This window comes from Drosophila guanche, unplaced genomic scaffold (genome assembly GCF_900245975.1).
Source record: "Drosophila guanche unplaced genomic scaffold, DGUA_6, whole genome shotgun sequence".
Lineage (NCBI taxonomy): Eukaryota > Metazoa > Arthropoda > Insecta > Diptera > Drosophilidae > Drosophila > Drosophila guanche.
Window position 1 is genome coordinate 5,645,233 of NW_022995748.1, and position 16,547 is coordinate 5,661,779.

The 16,547-nt window shown below is 47.5% G+C and overlaps 1 protein-coding gene across 14 annotated transcripts in view; it reads right to left on the bottom strand.

The window, feature by feature from the left end:
- LOC117584232 (nesprin-1) overlaps positions 1-16,547 on the bottom strand; it is a 112,730-nt gene that overhangs the window by 34,628 nt on the left and 61,555 nt on the right. For 3 of the 14 annotated variants that reach the window (XM_034273014.1, XM_034273025.1, XM_034273026.1), the window contains exons 18-20: positions 13,164-16,286; positions 13,086-13,121; positions 11,757-11,762 (exon numbers count right to left, since the gene is read on the bottom strand). The exons of 9 other annotated variants lie outside the window; for them this stretch is intronic. In XM_034273014.1, coding sequence (XP_034128905.1) covers positions 11,757-11,762; positions 13,086-13,121; positions 13,164-16,286 — 3,165 coding nt within the window. Of the gene's footprint in view, positions 1-9,059; positions 16,287-16,547 lie in introns of all 14 variants that reach the window. 2 more of the 14 variants (XM_034273017.1, XM_034273016.1) reach the window with 2 other exon arrangements.

Sequence of the window (16,547 nt, forward strand, 5' to 3'; positions counted from 1 at the left end):
TGGAGCTTCAACGATTGGCTCAGGTTTGACCTCCTCAAAAATTGTCACTGACTTTGGAACTTCGACGACAGGTTCCTCCTTTACAGGTTCAGGAACAGCTTCCTCTTCGTCATCTGAGAAGTTCATGGGTTCATCCAGGACATCCATCCAAGAGCTAGATGAATCGTCCACAGGCAAGCCGGCGTAGGCTGGTTTCTTGGGCTGTTCTGGGAACTGCATGGGTTCGGGTTGTTGAGGTACTTGAGCAACAGGAACTTCGCTGGATGTCTCCTTTTCAGTTACAGTGGTTGTGGTAACGACAGTTGTAATTGTCTTGGACTCTTCAACCACTGGAGCTTCAACGATTGGCTCAGGTTTGACCTCCTCGACAATTGTCACTGACTTTGTAACTGCGACGACAGGCTCCTCCTTTTGTGCTTCAGGTATAGCTTCATCTTCCTTCTCAGTTACAGTGGTTGTGGTAACGACGGTTGTGATTGTCTTGGACTCTTCAACCACTGGAGCTTCAACGATTGGCTCAGGTTTGACCTCCTCGACAATTGTCACTGACTTTGTAACTTCGACGACAGGTTCCTCCTTTACAGGTTCAGGGACAGCTTCCTCTTCGTCATCTGAGAAGTTCATGGGTTCATCCAGGACATCCATCCAAGAGCTAGATGAATCGTCCACAGGCAAGCCGGCGTAGGCTGGTTTCTTGGGCTGTTCTGGGAACTGCATGGGTTCGGGTTGTTGAGGTACTTCAGCAACAGGAACTTCGCTGGATGTCTCCTTTTCAGTTACAGTGGTTGTGGTAACGACAGTTGTAATTGTCTTGGACTCTTCAACCACTGGAGCTTCAACGATTGGCTCAGGTTTGACCTCCTCGACAATTGTCACTGACTTTGTAACTTCGACGACAGGTTCCTCCTTTACAGGTTCAGGGACAGCTTCCTCTTCGTCATCTGAGAAGTTCATGCGTTCATCCAGGTCATCCATCACAGAGCTAGCTGCATCGTCTACAGGCAAGCCGGCGTCGGCTCTTTTCTTGTGTTGTTCTGGCATCGTCATTGGTTCAGGTGGCTGCGGTACAGGAGCAGGAACTTCAGTTGAAGTTTCCTTCTCAGTTATAGTGGTTGTGGTAACGACGGTAGTGATTGTCTTGGACTCTTCAACCACTGGAGCTAGAACGATAGGCCGTGGTTTGGCCTCCTCGTCAATAGTCCCTGGCTTTGCGACTTCGACGAAAGGTTCCTCCTTTACAGGTTCAGGGACAGCGTCCTCTTCGTCATCTGAGAAGTTCATGGGTCCATCCAGGACATCCATCCAAGAGCTAGATGAATCGTCTACAGGCAAGCCGGCGTAGGCTGGTTTCTTGAGCTGTTCTGGGAACTGCATGGGTTCGGTTTGTTGNTCAGGTTTGACCTCCTCGACAATTGTCACTGACTTTGTAACTGCGACGACAGGCTCCTCCTTTTGTGGTTCAGGTATAGCTTCATCTTCCTTCTCAGTTACAGTGGTTGTGCTAACGACGGTTGTGATTGTCTTGGACTCTTCAACCACTGGAGCTTCAACGATTGGCTCAGGTTTGACCTCCTCGACAATTGTCACTGACTTTGTAACTGCGACGACAGGCTCCTCCTTTTGTGGTTCAGGTATAGCTTCATCTTCCTTCTCAGTTACAGTGGTTGTGGTAACGACGGTTGTGATTGTCTTGGACTCTTCAACCACTGGAGCTTCAACGATTGGCTCAGGTTTGACCTCCTCGACAATTGTCACTGACTTTGTAACTTCGACGACAGGTTCCTCCTTTACAGGTTCAGGGACAGCTTCCTCTTCGTCATCTGAGAAGTTCATGGGTTCATCCAGGACATCCATCCAAGAGCTAGATGAATCGTCCACAGGCAAGCCGGCGTAGGCTGGTTTCTTGGGCTGTTCTGGGAACTGCATGGGTTCGGGTTGTTGAGGTACTTCAGCAACAGGAACTTCGCTGGATGTCTCCTTTTCAGTTACAGTGGTTGTGGTAACGACAGTTGTAATTGTCTTGGACTCTTCAACCACTGGAGCTTCAACGATTGGCTCAGGTTTGACCTCCTCGACAATTGTCCCTGACTTTGTAACTTCGACGACAGGTTCCTCCTTTACAGGTTCAGGGACAGCTTCCTCTTCGTCATCTGAGAAGTTCATGGGTTCATCCAGGACATCCATCCAAGAGCTAGATGAATCGTCCACAGGCAAGCCGGCGTAGGCTGGTTTCTTGGGCTGTTCTGGGAACTGCATGGGTTCAGGTTTTTGAGGTACAGCAACAGGAACTTCGCTGGATGTCTCCTTCTCAGTTATAGTGGTTGTGGTAACGACGGTAGTGATTGTCTTGGACTCTTCAACCACTGGAGCTTCAACGATGGGCTCTGGTTTTTCCTCATCCACAATAGTCACCGACTTTGTAACTTCGACGACAGGCTCCTCCTTTACTGGTTCAGCGACAGCTTCCTCCTCGGCATCGGAGAAGTTCATTGGTTCATCCAGGACATCCATCCAAGAGCTAGACGAATCGTCTACAGGCAAGCCGGCGTATGCTGGTTTCTTCGGCTGTTCTGGGAACTGCATGGGTTCGGGTTGTTGAGGTACTTCAGCAAGAGGAACTTCGCTGGATGTCTCCTTCTCAGTTACAGTGGTTGTGGTAACGACGGTTGTGATTGTCTTGGACTCTTCAACCACTGAAGCTTCAACGATGGGCTCTGGTTTGACCTCCTCGACAATTGTCACACACTTGGTAACTTCGACGACAGGATCCTCCTTTTGTGGATCAGAAACGGTGATGGATTTAATTTCGTGTATTTTTTCGATGATCTTTCGTACATTTTCTTCTTCGCCATTTTCAGCATGAAGTGGGATTTCAACTTCATCTTCTATTAATTCTTTCCACGATTTGCGTTCAACGATCACGTCCTCGGGCCCATCATCAATCATTTCAGCCCATGATTTTTGGGGTTTCTCTTCTTTCTGCTCGGAAATCGGTAACCATTCAGATTCTTCTAGAGGTTCCACCAGTTTTGGAGGCAAAACCTTTGGTTCTCGCTTTTCTTCTGGAAGCTTTTGTGATGTCTTGGGCTTTTCCGCCTCGATAAAATCATTCGTTTGCTGAGTAATTACAGAGGACCACCTGCTTACTTGTTCCTTCTGGGAATGTACAAATTCTGGTGAAATACTACGAACCGTTTGCTTTGCCTGTTTCTCATAGCGATCGAACTTAACTTGTTGTCTTTGGGGTTCGGGTTGCTTTTGCTTTACCTCCTTCTTTGCTTTTGGTGGAAGATCAGTCATATGATCTATTTGGCTAGCGATTTTGGCCCAAGTAATTGTATTTTCATTTGTATTTGGCAGTTTCTCAACAACGTCACTATTATCTGATGATGGCGACTGACTGACTTCGGGCTCCAGTTTTACTGGGCTTATCTTTCTCTTTGGTTTCGTCTCCGATTTGTGGGGCTTGCGTTCCTTTCTTTGATGTGGCTCTTCTCTACGTTCCTTCCTTTGTTGCGGTTCTTCTCTACGCTCTTCCTTTCCTTCAACTGGTTTCTTGCGGGCAGCGATGTCATCCACCCATTCACCAGGCTTCTTGACCAAGGATGCCCATGAGAAGGAACTACCAGTATTTTCAACTGGTTTTGGTATCTCAACTTGTACTTCGGGTTCGAACACAGTCACTTCGTCGAAAGGCTTACTGCTAACTGGCTTGATGTCGTCGGTTTCCGGTTCGGAAATAGTCTTCTTTGGCTCGGGCTTCTTCTTTGTCTTTTGCTTTTTCGTCTTCTCAGGCTTTTCAGGCTTTTCGTCTGTGGAGGAAATTACAGCAGTTTTGATGGTGGTCACTGTGGTATCAATCCATTCGCCTGGTCTTTTGACAAGCGAGGCCCAGGAGAAACCACTGCTTTCCTGTTCCTTTTCCTTTATTTCTGCGGGTTTGACTTCCGATGGTTTTACCTGGATGGGTGTGGGTATAGGCTCGGCTTGTTCGTCCTCGGATGTCGTGGAAACTGTCTCGACCACAGGTTTCTTGGTCTTCTTTACCTTTTTCGCTTTGTTTTTCTTCGGTTCATCCTTTTCCTTCTGGTGGTGCTTTTCCTCAGTCACGATGGTGGTCTGTGTAACCTCCTTTTTGACAATGGTGTTATCAGACCACTCACCAGGTCTGCGTACAAGAGCGGACCACGTCAGCTCAGATGATTTGGACTTCTCCTTCTCATCAGAAGAAGGCTCCTTTGAACTTTCTGTCGTTGGCTTGGACAATTCTGTTTCTGTTGTCAGTTTTGACGATTCGGTATCGCTATTTGGCTTAGACTTGTCGCTTTCTGTCGTTGCCGTAGACGTAGGTTCAATGGTTCTTTCTGCTGGGATGCGTTTTTCTGATTTTGTCTTCTTCTTTCGTTCTTTGGGTTTGACCTTGGCAGCTACTGGTTCAGCAATGGTTTCTATCTGCTGCTCAACAACAGTCGTTGCACTTTCGCTAACGACGCCCGAATTGAGCAAAACATCGGCATATGATTTTCCATCACGATTCTTTGTCCAGACATTTTCCACCTCTTCGATCATTTTGATCGGTTCTGCAACGAATGCTTCCTGCATTGGTGGAGTAACTTGAGGAGCTTCCTCAAGAACTTCAGCCTTCTTATTCTGTCTCTTTGGTGGTTTAACCTTTTTGGGCCTTTGCTGTTGTATAATAACTTGCTCTGTCCTACTCCTTGGGATGAACTCATTGTAAACCCTTTCGTTGGCTAGGAATGTATGCGTTTGGTCAGAGAATGTATGCCGCAGATAAGATGGAGTGAACTCAGGGGCATCCGCAGACAAGGTCGAAGTAAATCCAACATTTCCAGAGCTAGGCAGTGAGTCGTCCAAGACACTGGACCATGTGTCGATGGGTTCTTCTAATGACTTTTCTACAGCCACTGACACATTTTCATGATCCTTTGACTCCGCTGTAGTCTCAACATGGCTAGCTATTTCCGTCTCCGTTACGTTGGTTGTGGTAGTAGTAGACACTGTTGTGATTGTTTTGGACTCTTCAACTATTGGCTCTGGTTGAGTGGGTTTAATTTCCTCAACGATTGGCTTTGGACTAGTAGGTTTGACCTCAAAAACAATAGTATCTGACTCTGTATCTTGAGGACCTTCAGCAGCAGGAACTTCGCTGGATGTCTCCTTCTCAGTTACAGTGGATGTAGTAGTGACGGTTGTGATTGTCTTGGACTCTTCAACCACTGGAGCTTCAACGACTGGCTCTGGTTTGACGTCCTCTACAATAGTCACTGACTTGGTAACTTCATCGACAGGCTCCTCATTTTGTGGTTCAGGGACAGCTTCCTCTTCCTTCTCAGTTACAGTGGTTGTGGTAACGACGGTTGTGATTGTCTTGGACTCTTCAACCACCGAAGCTTCAACGACTGGCTCTGGTTTGACCTCCTCGACAATTTTCCCTGACTTGGTAACTTCGACGACAGGCTCCTCCTTTACTAATTCAGGGACAGCTTCCTCTTCGTCATCTGAGAAGTTCATGGGATCATCCAGGACATCCATCCAAGAGCTAGACGAATCGTCTACAGGCAAGCCGGCGTAGGCTGGTTTCTTCGGCTGTTCTGGGAACTGCATGGGTTCGGGTTGTTGAGGTACTTCAGCAACAGGAACTTCGCTGGATGTCTCCTTTTCAGTTACAGTGGTTGTGGTAACGACAGTTGTAATTGTCTTGGACTCTTCAACCACTGGAGCTTCAACGATGGGCTCTGGTTTGCCCTCATCCACAATAGTCACCGACTTTGTAACTTCGACGACAGGTTCCTCCTTTACAGGTTCAGGGACAGCTTCCTCTTCGTCATCGGAGAAGTTCATTGGTTCATCCAGGACATCCATCCAAGAGCTAGACGAATCGTCTACAGGCAAACCGGCGTAGGCTGGTTTCTTGGGCTGTTCTGGGAACTGCATGGGTTCGGGTTGTTGAGGTACTTCAGCAACAGGAACTTCGCTGGATGTCTCCTTCTCAGTTACAGTGGTTGTGGTAACGACGGTTGTGATTGTCTTGGACTCTTCAACCACTGGAGCTTCAACGATTGGCTCCGGTTTGACGTCCTCGACAATTGTCACTGACTTGGTAACTTCATCGACAGGCTCCTCATTTTGTGGTTCAGGGACAGCTTCCTCTTCCTTCTCAGTTACAGTGGTTGTGGTAACGACGGTTGTGATTGTCTTGGACTCTTCAACCACCGAAGCTTCAACGACTGGCTCTGGTTTGACCTCCTCGACAATTGTCCCTGACTTGGTAACTTCGACGACAGGTTCCTCCTTTACAGGTTCAGGGACAGCTTCCTCTTCGTCATCTGAGAAGTTCATGGGTTCATCCAGGACATCCATCCAAGAGCTAGATGAATCGTCCACAGGCAAGCCGGCGTAGGCTGGTTTCTTGGGCTGTTCTGGGAACTGCATGGGTTCGGGTTGTTGAGGTACTTCAGCAACAGGAACTTCGCTGGATGTCTCCTTCTCAGTTACAGTGGTTGTGGTAACGACGGTTGTGATTGTCTTGGACTCTTCAACCACTGGAGCTTCAACGATTGGCTCAGGTTTGACCTCCTCGACAATTGTCACTGACTTTGTAACTTCGACGACAGGTTCCTCCTTTACAGGTTCAGGGACAGCTTCCTCTTCGTCATCTGAGAAGTTCATGGGTTCATCCAGGACATCCATCCAAGAGCTAGATGAATCGTCCACAGGCAAGCCGGCGTAGGCTGGTTTCTTGGGCTGTTCTGGGAACTGCATGGGTTCGGGTTGTTGAGGTACTTCAGCAACAGGAACTTCGCTGGATGTCTCCTTTTCAGTTACAGTGGTTGTGGTAACGACAGTTGTAATTGTCTTGGACTCTTCAACCACTGGAGCTTCAACGATTGGCTCAGGTTTGACCTCCTCGACAATTGTCACTGACTTTGTAACTGCGACGACAGGCTCCTCCTTTTGTGGTTCAGGTATAGCTTCATCTTCCTTCTCAGTTACAGTGGTTGTGCTAACGACGGTTGTGATTGTCTTGGACTCTTCAACCACTGGAGCTTCAACGATTGGCTCAGGTTTGACCTCCTCGACAATTGTCACTGACTTTGTAACTTCGACGACAGGTTCCTCCTTTACAGGTTCAGGGACAGCTTCCTCTTCGTCATCTGAGAAGTTCATGGGTTCATCCAGGACATCCATCCAAGAGCTAGATGAATCGTCCACAGGCAAGCCGGCGTAGGCTGGTTTCTTGGGCTNATTGTCTTGGACTCTTCATCCACTGGAGCTTCAACGATTGGCTCAGGTTTGACCTCCTCGACAATTGTCACTGACTTTGTAACTTCGACGACAGGTTCCTCCTTTACAGGTTCAGGGACAGCTTCCTCTTCGTCATCTGAGAAGTTCATGGGTTCATCCAGGACATCCATCCAAGAGCTAGATGAATCGTCCACAGGCAAGCCGGCGTAGGCTGGTTTCTTGGGCTGTTCTGGGAACTGCATGGGTTCGGGTTGTTGAGGTACTTCAGCAACAGGAACTTCGCTGGATGTCTCCTTCTCAGTTACAGTGGTTGTGGTAACGACAGTTGTAATTGTCTTGGACTCTTCAAAAACTGGAGCTTCAACGATTGGCTCAGGTTTGACCTCCTCGACAATTGTCACTGACTTTGTAACTGCGACGACAGGCTCCTCCTTTTGTGGTTCAGGTATAGCTTCATCTTCCTTCTCAGTTACAGTGGTTGTGCTAACGACGGTTGTGTAACAGAACCTGAGAAGTTGGTGACCTCGAAGTTGCTAACCGAGTCCAAACTGGAGGAGCTGTTAACAGTGACTGAAACATTGACGCTGCTGTCCGAGGAGGAAAACACCAAGTCCATATCGAAGTAGAAGGAAGAGTCAATGTCACCAACACGATTGCTGCCAACACTAACAGAACCTGAGAAGTTGGTGACCTCGAACAACGATTGGCTCAGGTTTGACCTCCTCGACAATTGTCACTGACTTTGTAACTTCGACGACAGGTTCCTCCTTTACAGGTTCAGGGACAGGAAGGAGAAGCAGTAGACTCTTCAAGTACCCAAGTAGGTCCTGTAGGTAGGTTCTCGATCTACTTAGCAGGTGTCCGTTCGGCCGCATCCGACCAAAGAACCCGACAAGACCCTTGACGTACCCAAGCCCAACAACTCCATGAAGTCGTTGTCCTTCTTCGCTGGATGTCTCCTTCTCAGTTACAGTGGTTGTGGTAACTACGGTTGTGATTGTCTTGGATTCTTCAAGCACTGGAGCCGCAACGATTGGCTCTGGTTTGACCTCATCGACGACAATAGTGAATGTCTTCTGAGCCTCTTCGACTACTGGAGATTCTGTTGGCGTTTTTATGTCAACCACCTCCTTGGTGTTAACTGTGGTTGGAGTTCTCTGCTTTTCGGGAGCAGGATCAATGGGAGAACTTGGCTCAGCGAAGACTCTGAAGATGGTTTCGGCCCTGTCATATTCTCTGATGTTGTACTTGGGTACTTCATAGTTGTAAATATTAGGTACATCTTTTATGATTTCTGGAATTGGTTGATTTTGTTGTGTTGTTGGGACCGTTTCAGTTTCTAGTGTGACATTTGTATTTTCTTCTTTAGCAGAAGATTCTTTTGTTGTCGAAGTGGTTTCTGTTAAAACTGTTGTAGCCTCTACCGTTTTTTGTAAAAGTTCCGCCTTGTTGAGCGAAATGATGTCGTATTTAGGAACTTCAAAGTTGTAAATTGCAGGGACAGTTTTGGTTTCGACGGGGAGGACAGGGGACTCCTGCGTTTTAGTGATGGTTTCTGTGATGTTTTTGTTGACTATAGCTTCGGTTTCGTCGGCAAAGCTTACCGTCTTTGGCGCCGTAACTTCTGCTGGTTGAACGGGAGCTGGTTGATCGATTTCTTTAGCCTTGGAATTGATTATGTGATAATTACCCTCAGCAATATTAAGTTTCAATATATCAAATTTGGGAACTTCAAAGATTTTATCAAGTGCAGAGATTTGCTGAATATTAATGATAGTACTTAGAGTGCTTACCGTGTTAGCTACAAATGGCTCAGCAATTAGGGCGCTCGATTGGGCAGGAACAGTTTGATTAGCGGTTTTAGTAGGAGCTGGGCTGTGGCTTGACTGAGTATCTACTGGAACTTCTTCTTGAATTGGACTTGCAATTGGAACAATTTCAGGGACAGGCGTAACCTCAACAGATTCACGATAAATAGTATCTGCTTTTGTCTGCTCGATTAACTTAACGCTGGATATCAAAGCTTCATCCTGAGAAATATTAGATAGCAACTGCTCGGGGTCAACTTCTAAGGGGACTGCAGGGACAACGACTTCGGCTAGGACCTGTTTCTCATTAATAATTTCAGTACCTTTGCTTTCTTCTACAATAATCTGAGTGGTCTCTTGCTTAATGAATTCTTCGGGTATAGCTGGACGTTTCTTCTTATCTTTCTTAGAGAGTTTCTTCTGAATTTCCTCGAACAGATGCTGCTCTTCGGGACTCAGCTCTGCAGGGGACAGGGGCTTGCTACCTTCAGGGACTACTAATTCTTGAGTAGGTTCTGTAATTTTAATAACCTCTGCTTGGACAGTTTCTTTTAGTGGCTCTGGAATGATCTCCGCAGATGCCACACTCGTCACTGCCACAGTTTCTGTTGAATCTGTAACCTTGACGAGTTTTTCAGACTGGACTTCCGAAGAAATGGACTCTACGACGGGTTCTGCTGCCTCTTCGACTATCTCAACCACAGAGTTTTGACTAGTTTCGGCGGTTCTTTGCAGGGACTCCACATTTTCCGTCACCGTCTCGGTTACACGAAGACTAACCTCTGGAAAATCTAGATGCATTTTCACAATCGGTGTCTTCAGCTTCTCTTCATGCGTAATAAGGGATATCTTTTGCACTGTGCCTGGTGGATAGGCACTGTCAATGCCTTCTCCCACGAAAAGAACATTTGTGCCATCTTCGGTCTCGAAGCTGCGTCGTTGGGTTGTCGTGAGTATCGTATTTCTGGTAGTCGTCGTAGTAGTGGTAATACTATCGGTTTCGTTTATATCCCCGTTGGTTCTAGTTTCTGTTTTGACCTGTTCCCTAAGGTTCGGCAGGTCGACAGTGTTTGTCTCAATGCCAATGACCTTCACCCCAGTGGGACTATCCTTAACTGATCCCAACTGAATGTTTGTGGCCCCTAGATTCTCCAACTTGACCTCGCTACTGGGTGTAACAACGACAGTGGTGGAGGCTGTGGCTACAACTGGACTCACTGGTCTTTGATCTGGCATTTCGATGCTCGATGTCACAATAACATCGCCCGGCGAGTCACTTTCAGTCAGGAGTATGCGTCCGTCATTGGTTATTCTCTTGGTAATGCGCATCGTACGTATCGTTGTGGTCTTGATAATCGCTCCATCGATTTGACTGGATGTTGTCGAAGTTTCACTGGGAATCTCTGAAATCGTTGGCGACGCTTCACGCACTGTGACGGGAGGATCACTGATAGTGCTGCTGCTCTCCTCTCTGGTCGTTTCACCATCTTCGTTCAGTTTCTTCACAATCTTTGTCGTACGCACGGTTGTCGTTTTGGTTACAGCACCTCCGATCGTCTCCTCTTCAGCAACAGGTAGCACTGGTTCTGATTCCGGAGCTTCTACAAGCTCACTAACGAATTGTTGCTCATTATTTTGAGACACCTTCTTGACAATTTTTGTTGTTCGCACAATTGTTGTCTTGACAACATCACCAACCTCGGAATTATCTGGCTGCGACACCAGGATTTCCTCAACTATTCCATTTCCTTGTTCTGGCTCTTCTATAATTGGAACTGCAACTTCAACGGGTTCGGCAAAGTGTTTCTCGGGTTCTGGTATCTTTTGTGTTGCCTTCTGTTCGGCAGAAATAAAGTCTTGAATGGTTGTCTTTATTTCAGTTGTTTCTGGAACGTCAGGAAGAGCTGTCAGCCATTTATCTTCTGGAGCAACCGGAGACTCTTCTTCTACACTCTTATTTACAGACTTTGTGGTTCTTGTAGTTGTGGTCTTTGTGATTCCCTCACTGTTTGATTCTGTGGTCACGGATTCAGCAACAAGTGGAGCATCCTGAATGAACTCTAGGGAAGTCTCGGCTTCACTGCTGGTCTCGCTGATGTTTTCACTCTCCTGGGAAATCTTCTTCACGATTTTGGTGGTGCGCACAATAGTGGTTTTTATCACACCACCCTCGACAGGCTCCTCGATAACCGAAGGAGTGGAGACTGCAGGTTCCTCTTCAGTTGGCATCTCCCATGTGACCTCAACGGGCACTTCCTCGGTCTTTGGGCTCTTGATGGTCCGAGTCGTTGTCGTTTTAGTTGTCTTGACCACACCCTCATCGCTTATCTCGCGACTGTTCGTTTCGGATTTCTCAATCTTTGGTTCGATCTGTTCGATAGCTTCATCGGCCAGTTCAAAGGAGCCCACGGATTGCACGTCCGAGTGCGTGGAAGATGTCATCTCCTGACTATCTTGCTGACTGCTGCTGATTTTCTTAACGATTTTGGTTGTACGAATGACAGTCGTCTTGATGAGGCCGCTGCCATCATCGCTGCTGACAACAGATCCATTCGATGACAGGGTTTGTCTCTCATCCGTAGTAATTGCACTTGGTTTGTTCAGGGGCTCTGTAATTTCTTGTTGTGGTTCTGGCTGTGGCTCTATAATTTCGGCTATCTTTTGGACAATGGGTGTGGGGACTTCGCTCTCCGACTTCTTGTGTTTTTTCTTGTCCTTCCGGGAAGGCTTTTGAGGTTTCTTCTGCTGTGCTTCCTCCACAACTTCCTTTGTTACTTGTGGTTCTGCAACCAATAATGTTTTCTCTGGTTCGGGAATGAGCTGTTCCTTCTTGGCCTTCTTTTTGTCCTTTGCCTTTTGCTCATCAGGTTGGGTTAATTCTTCGGCTTGCTTGACAACTTCATCAACCACGTTCTGGGCAGCCTCCTGGATGTTTGATTGGTGCTCCACCGTGGAGGTTATTACTGTCGTTGGCAGTAGCGTAACATCTCTCTCCACTTCTGGTTCATCCTCAAAGACCTCCTCAACAATTTCCTCGCCATCCTCGGTGATACGCTTCAGGATGCGCTTTGTCTTGGTAATGGTTGTCTTAGTTATCGATCCCTGCTGCACGATGGTGTCCTGTGTAGTCGAGAGTCCACTCACATCAATGGGCACCTCGGTACTTGTGGTTTCAATTGTTGGTAGATTAAACTGCTCCACGGAGATATTCTCTTCGGGCAAATCATCAATCACATCTTCTTCGACAATCTCTTCTTTACCATCTACAATACGCTTGACTATACGCTTGGTTATGTGCTTGGTTATTGTACGCGTGGTGATGGTGGTGGTTCCACTCTCCGTTGATATTGTGTTGGACGATGTCGTTACTGTAGGCTCACCCTCAGTAATCGTTTCACTTATTTCCGTAGAGACGGGACTTACTGTCTCCTGCAATACGGAAGTACCATTCAATAACTCTGTTGACGTTTCTGTAGTTGTAATCAGAGCCTGAGAAGGAATTTCTACAGGTTCTGGCACGGTTTCAGCTTCTATTACTGGCTTACTTACTGGCTCAGGTTCTGTTTGTGTAGGTAAGACTTCTGGAATGCTTACTTCGATCGTTTGCTCAACTGTTTGATCCACAATATTGCCTTTAGTGACTTTCGTAACAGTCTCTGTTGTGGATTTTGAATCAATAATTACTGAAACATCCTCAACTGGAGCAACAGCTACCTCTATCTTAGATGCTGTTTCAGGCTTGGCCTCCTTCTTGGCACGCTTCCTGTCCACCTTTTTGGGTGTTGAAACTGGAACTTCAGGCTCTACAATCTCCGTATCTTTGACTGATTCCGATTCAACAATTTTTTCTGCAATAATTTCCGCTTTGGCAATCTCCTCAGGAGGCTCTGTCCTGGTGACTGTAGTTTCCACAACTGTTTTGGTCTGTTTCTTTTCCTTCTTCGAACGTGTCGCTGGAGCTTCTTCGATGTGGGTCTTCAGGACTTCGATTTTCTCCTTGGTATCAATCACAGCTGGTGCGACAATCTCCTTTATAATGACTGGTTCCGCAATCTCCTTTTCGATGACTGGTGCGACAGTTTCCTTTACATCAGATTTGGTTGTGCTGCTGATAACAACCTTCTCCACTGTCGTCTTTGACTGTTTCTTTTCCTTTCGGGAAGGCGCAACTGGAGCTGGAACCTCCTTCTTAGCTACGACAGTTTCAACCTCTTCCTTCTTTGCAACGACTGTTTCAATCACTTCAGGCTTTACAGTCTCCTTTTCTTTGACTGGCTCGGCAGTTTTCTTGCTGACTTGAGGCTTTTCGGCTATAGGTTTAGCGGGTTGCTTCTTTTCCTTCTTTGGTGTTGGCTCAGGGATAGAAGTGACTCCCAACACAGCAGGCTCGATCGTTTGGGTGGTGGTAACTGTAGTCTCTAATACGGTTTGCTTTCGCTCCACAGCAGTTGAGTTTTTGTTTTGTCCGAGAACAGGTGACGTTTGCTTCTTCTCCAGCACTGGTGACGTTTGCTTCTTCTCAAGAACTGGTGACTTTTGCTTCTTCTCTAGAATTGGTGATGTCTGTTTTTTCTCCTGCTTGAACACCACTGGAACTGCATCCACTTTGGGTTCCACAAATTGCACTGTATCTATAAATGTTACATTATCGGTTGTCTTTTTGGGTTTTTTCGACTTTCTTGGCTTCGGCTCTGGCTGTTTGGTGGGTTCTTCAACAACTTCTTGCACCAATTTAATGCTCTCCACACCATTGCTCTCCGGAGATCTAGGCTTTTTGCCCGATTTTGTATCCTTACGGGTGCTAACCTTAATCGGCAACGGTTCGGGTTGGGTCTCATGTCGCACTCGCTTTGGACGCGATGTTCTAGTGTCGGCATTATCATCCCTGCGCTCCCAAGTTGGCGATCTTCTTGAGTTAGTGATCGTTGTGGTTGTAACTGTTGTATGCTTTGTATTCGTTGTGTATTCAGCTGCAGCTCTGCGTTGTGTTGGCGGCGATAGGCGTACGGGTATCTGTTGTAGCTGCTGACTGGATGGCTGGAAAACTGATTGCTGTTGCTGTTGTTCTTTGTGCTGTAGACCGAACAAGACTTCGGCGTAAGTACTACCGGCGCTGATATCCTGAGGCTGGATTTCTTGGTGCTGCTGCTGTACACGTTGGTCTTGGGGACGCACAGTGATTGTGGTCGCTGCTGTCGTTTCGGGGACTACTGATCGAGTCCTGACTTGCTGAGTTATCACAGTTGGCTGTTCTGTCGTCTGATCCGACACAATGGTTTCCTGAACATAGCTTGTTGTCGAAACGACATTGGATTTCTGTTGTGCTTGCACTTGGGGCTGGGGCTGGGGCTGAGGCTGGGGCTGAGACTGCACTTGTGGCTGTGGTTGCTGCACCTCAATGGGTATCGTCTCAATGGCATCCATATCAAACTGGCCAAAGGTAATGTCGGGTCGTGGCTCATCAACCTCAAACTCCTGTGGCTCCACTGACCTCAGCATTTGTACACTCTCTTCGATATAGTACTGGGGCTCCTCTTCTTCGGATTCGATCTGCACCACAGTGGGCTGAATCTGCTGCGTACTGGTGGTCAATGGTTCGGAGCTCTGTTGCACCATTGATGCGAGTGTGGTGACTACGCGATCCAGCACGCTGTTACCCGTCGCCGACTCCTGTACGCTGTACGGATCTAGCAGATAGGTCTGCTCTGTCGTCTCCTGCTGATAGATCACAGCTTCCTGCTGAGGTGGCTGCTGCTGCTGCTGCGTTTGATACTCCTGTGAGTACTCTACAGTCGGTTGGGTAAAGTAAATCTGCGATGGCTCTGTGGGATAGAGCGTTGAGTAGTTGTCGGTTGTGGCTATGGGCTGGTAGTAGCCGGGCAGCAGTTGAAACTGTGTTGTCGCTGGCTGCACTGCAACGGGCTGATACTGCATGGGATATTGCATCTGCAGCATTTGCTCGTAGTAGTTCTGTGGCTGCTGCTGCTGCTGTTGCTCCTGCTGTGGCACTGTTCTGGCATTCGCCACATAGCCCCACTGGCCACTATCGGCCACATTCTCGTACATCGTTTGATACAGCTGTGGATCGGGCTGCAAGTAAGTGGCGGCAATCTCTTCCGCTGTCATGGGTATCTCGTAATTGTTTCCACCTTCCACTTGTGGCAGTTGCTGCTGTTGCTGGGGCGGAACATATCCATGTTCTGGATTGACCTCGCTGATGTATTGCTGTTGTGTTGGTTCCTCGATAATTTCAGGCTCTGCTGCAGGGACGTACATACTGGCTGCTACCGCAGCACTAGCGTCCACCACATCCTGTATGGTCAAATCCGTAGCATGACTCTGGACTGCTTGGGCGGCCAGTTGCTCAGCCGCCTGCTGCTTCAGACGCTCGAGTTCCAGGCCTCGCAGTACTTCCGCATAGGACGTCGAACCGGGCACCCACATAGGGCTACGCGATCTAGTACGATCATCCATTGGCAAGAAGAGTTGCTGCTCTTGCTCCTGTTGGTGTTGTTGCTGCTGCTGTTCCTGCACGATTGTGGGAGGCTCTCGTCGGCGTCTCGGCGAACGTCCGCGACGTTCTGGCCTGGGAGGCTGTAGATTCTTACCCGTTTTCACATGATATTGCCTCTCGTTTTCAATGAACTGCTGACTGCTGGGGTTTCTGGTAGATTGAGGTTGGTTAGGAACTTGTTGCTGTTGTGCCGTGCTGCTGTTGCTGATCTCGATCGTCTCCACATGACTCTCGATTTGAGGTGTTGCTGTAACCTGTTGGGGTACCTTAACCTGATCTCTGCTTTCATAGATCGCAGTGGTTATACCTTCCCCATTCAGTTCGATTTGGTCATCGTCGTGCGTACGTGTCAAAGTCGTGGATGTTGTCGTTGTCGTAATGGTTGTTGTAATTGTTGTCTGGTTGTGTGCAGTTTCTTGGTGGTGTTGTTCTTGCCGGTTCGTTGTAGTGGCTGGGGATACGCGTTCTTGTCTGGGTTTTTTCGTTGGGGCTGCTGTCACTTGGGTCGTCTCATTACCGCTTACCGGACTCGTTTGTCCCGATAACACTTCAGCATAGGTCAAACCTACGGCCGTTGGCTTCATAAGCAACGACACAGTCGATGAAGTGGTTACCACTGAATGGGGATCCAGAGCATAGGACTTTCTGGCGGTTGCATCGTAGGTCTGCTGCATGCCATCGATTGATTCTCGCATTGCCTAATGTCGTTCATCATCGTTCATCAATGATTTAGATGGAGAGATAGAGAGAGAGATAGGGGGAAGATTTGCCAAAAACGTTAGCTATTTCATATGGTTTTTGTTTATTTTTCAGGGGGGTCAAATAGGGTCAAAGGGCTACCCTACCTAACAAGAATTAAACCTATAGATCTCTGAAAATGTTGTCCCTATCAAAAATCATACTCTCTTTCGGTTTTTGCATTTACAAAAAAATTAGATAAACAATTTCATAATTTAAAT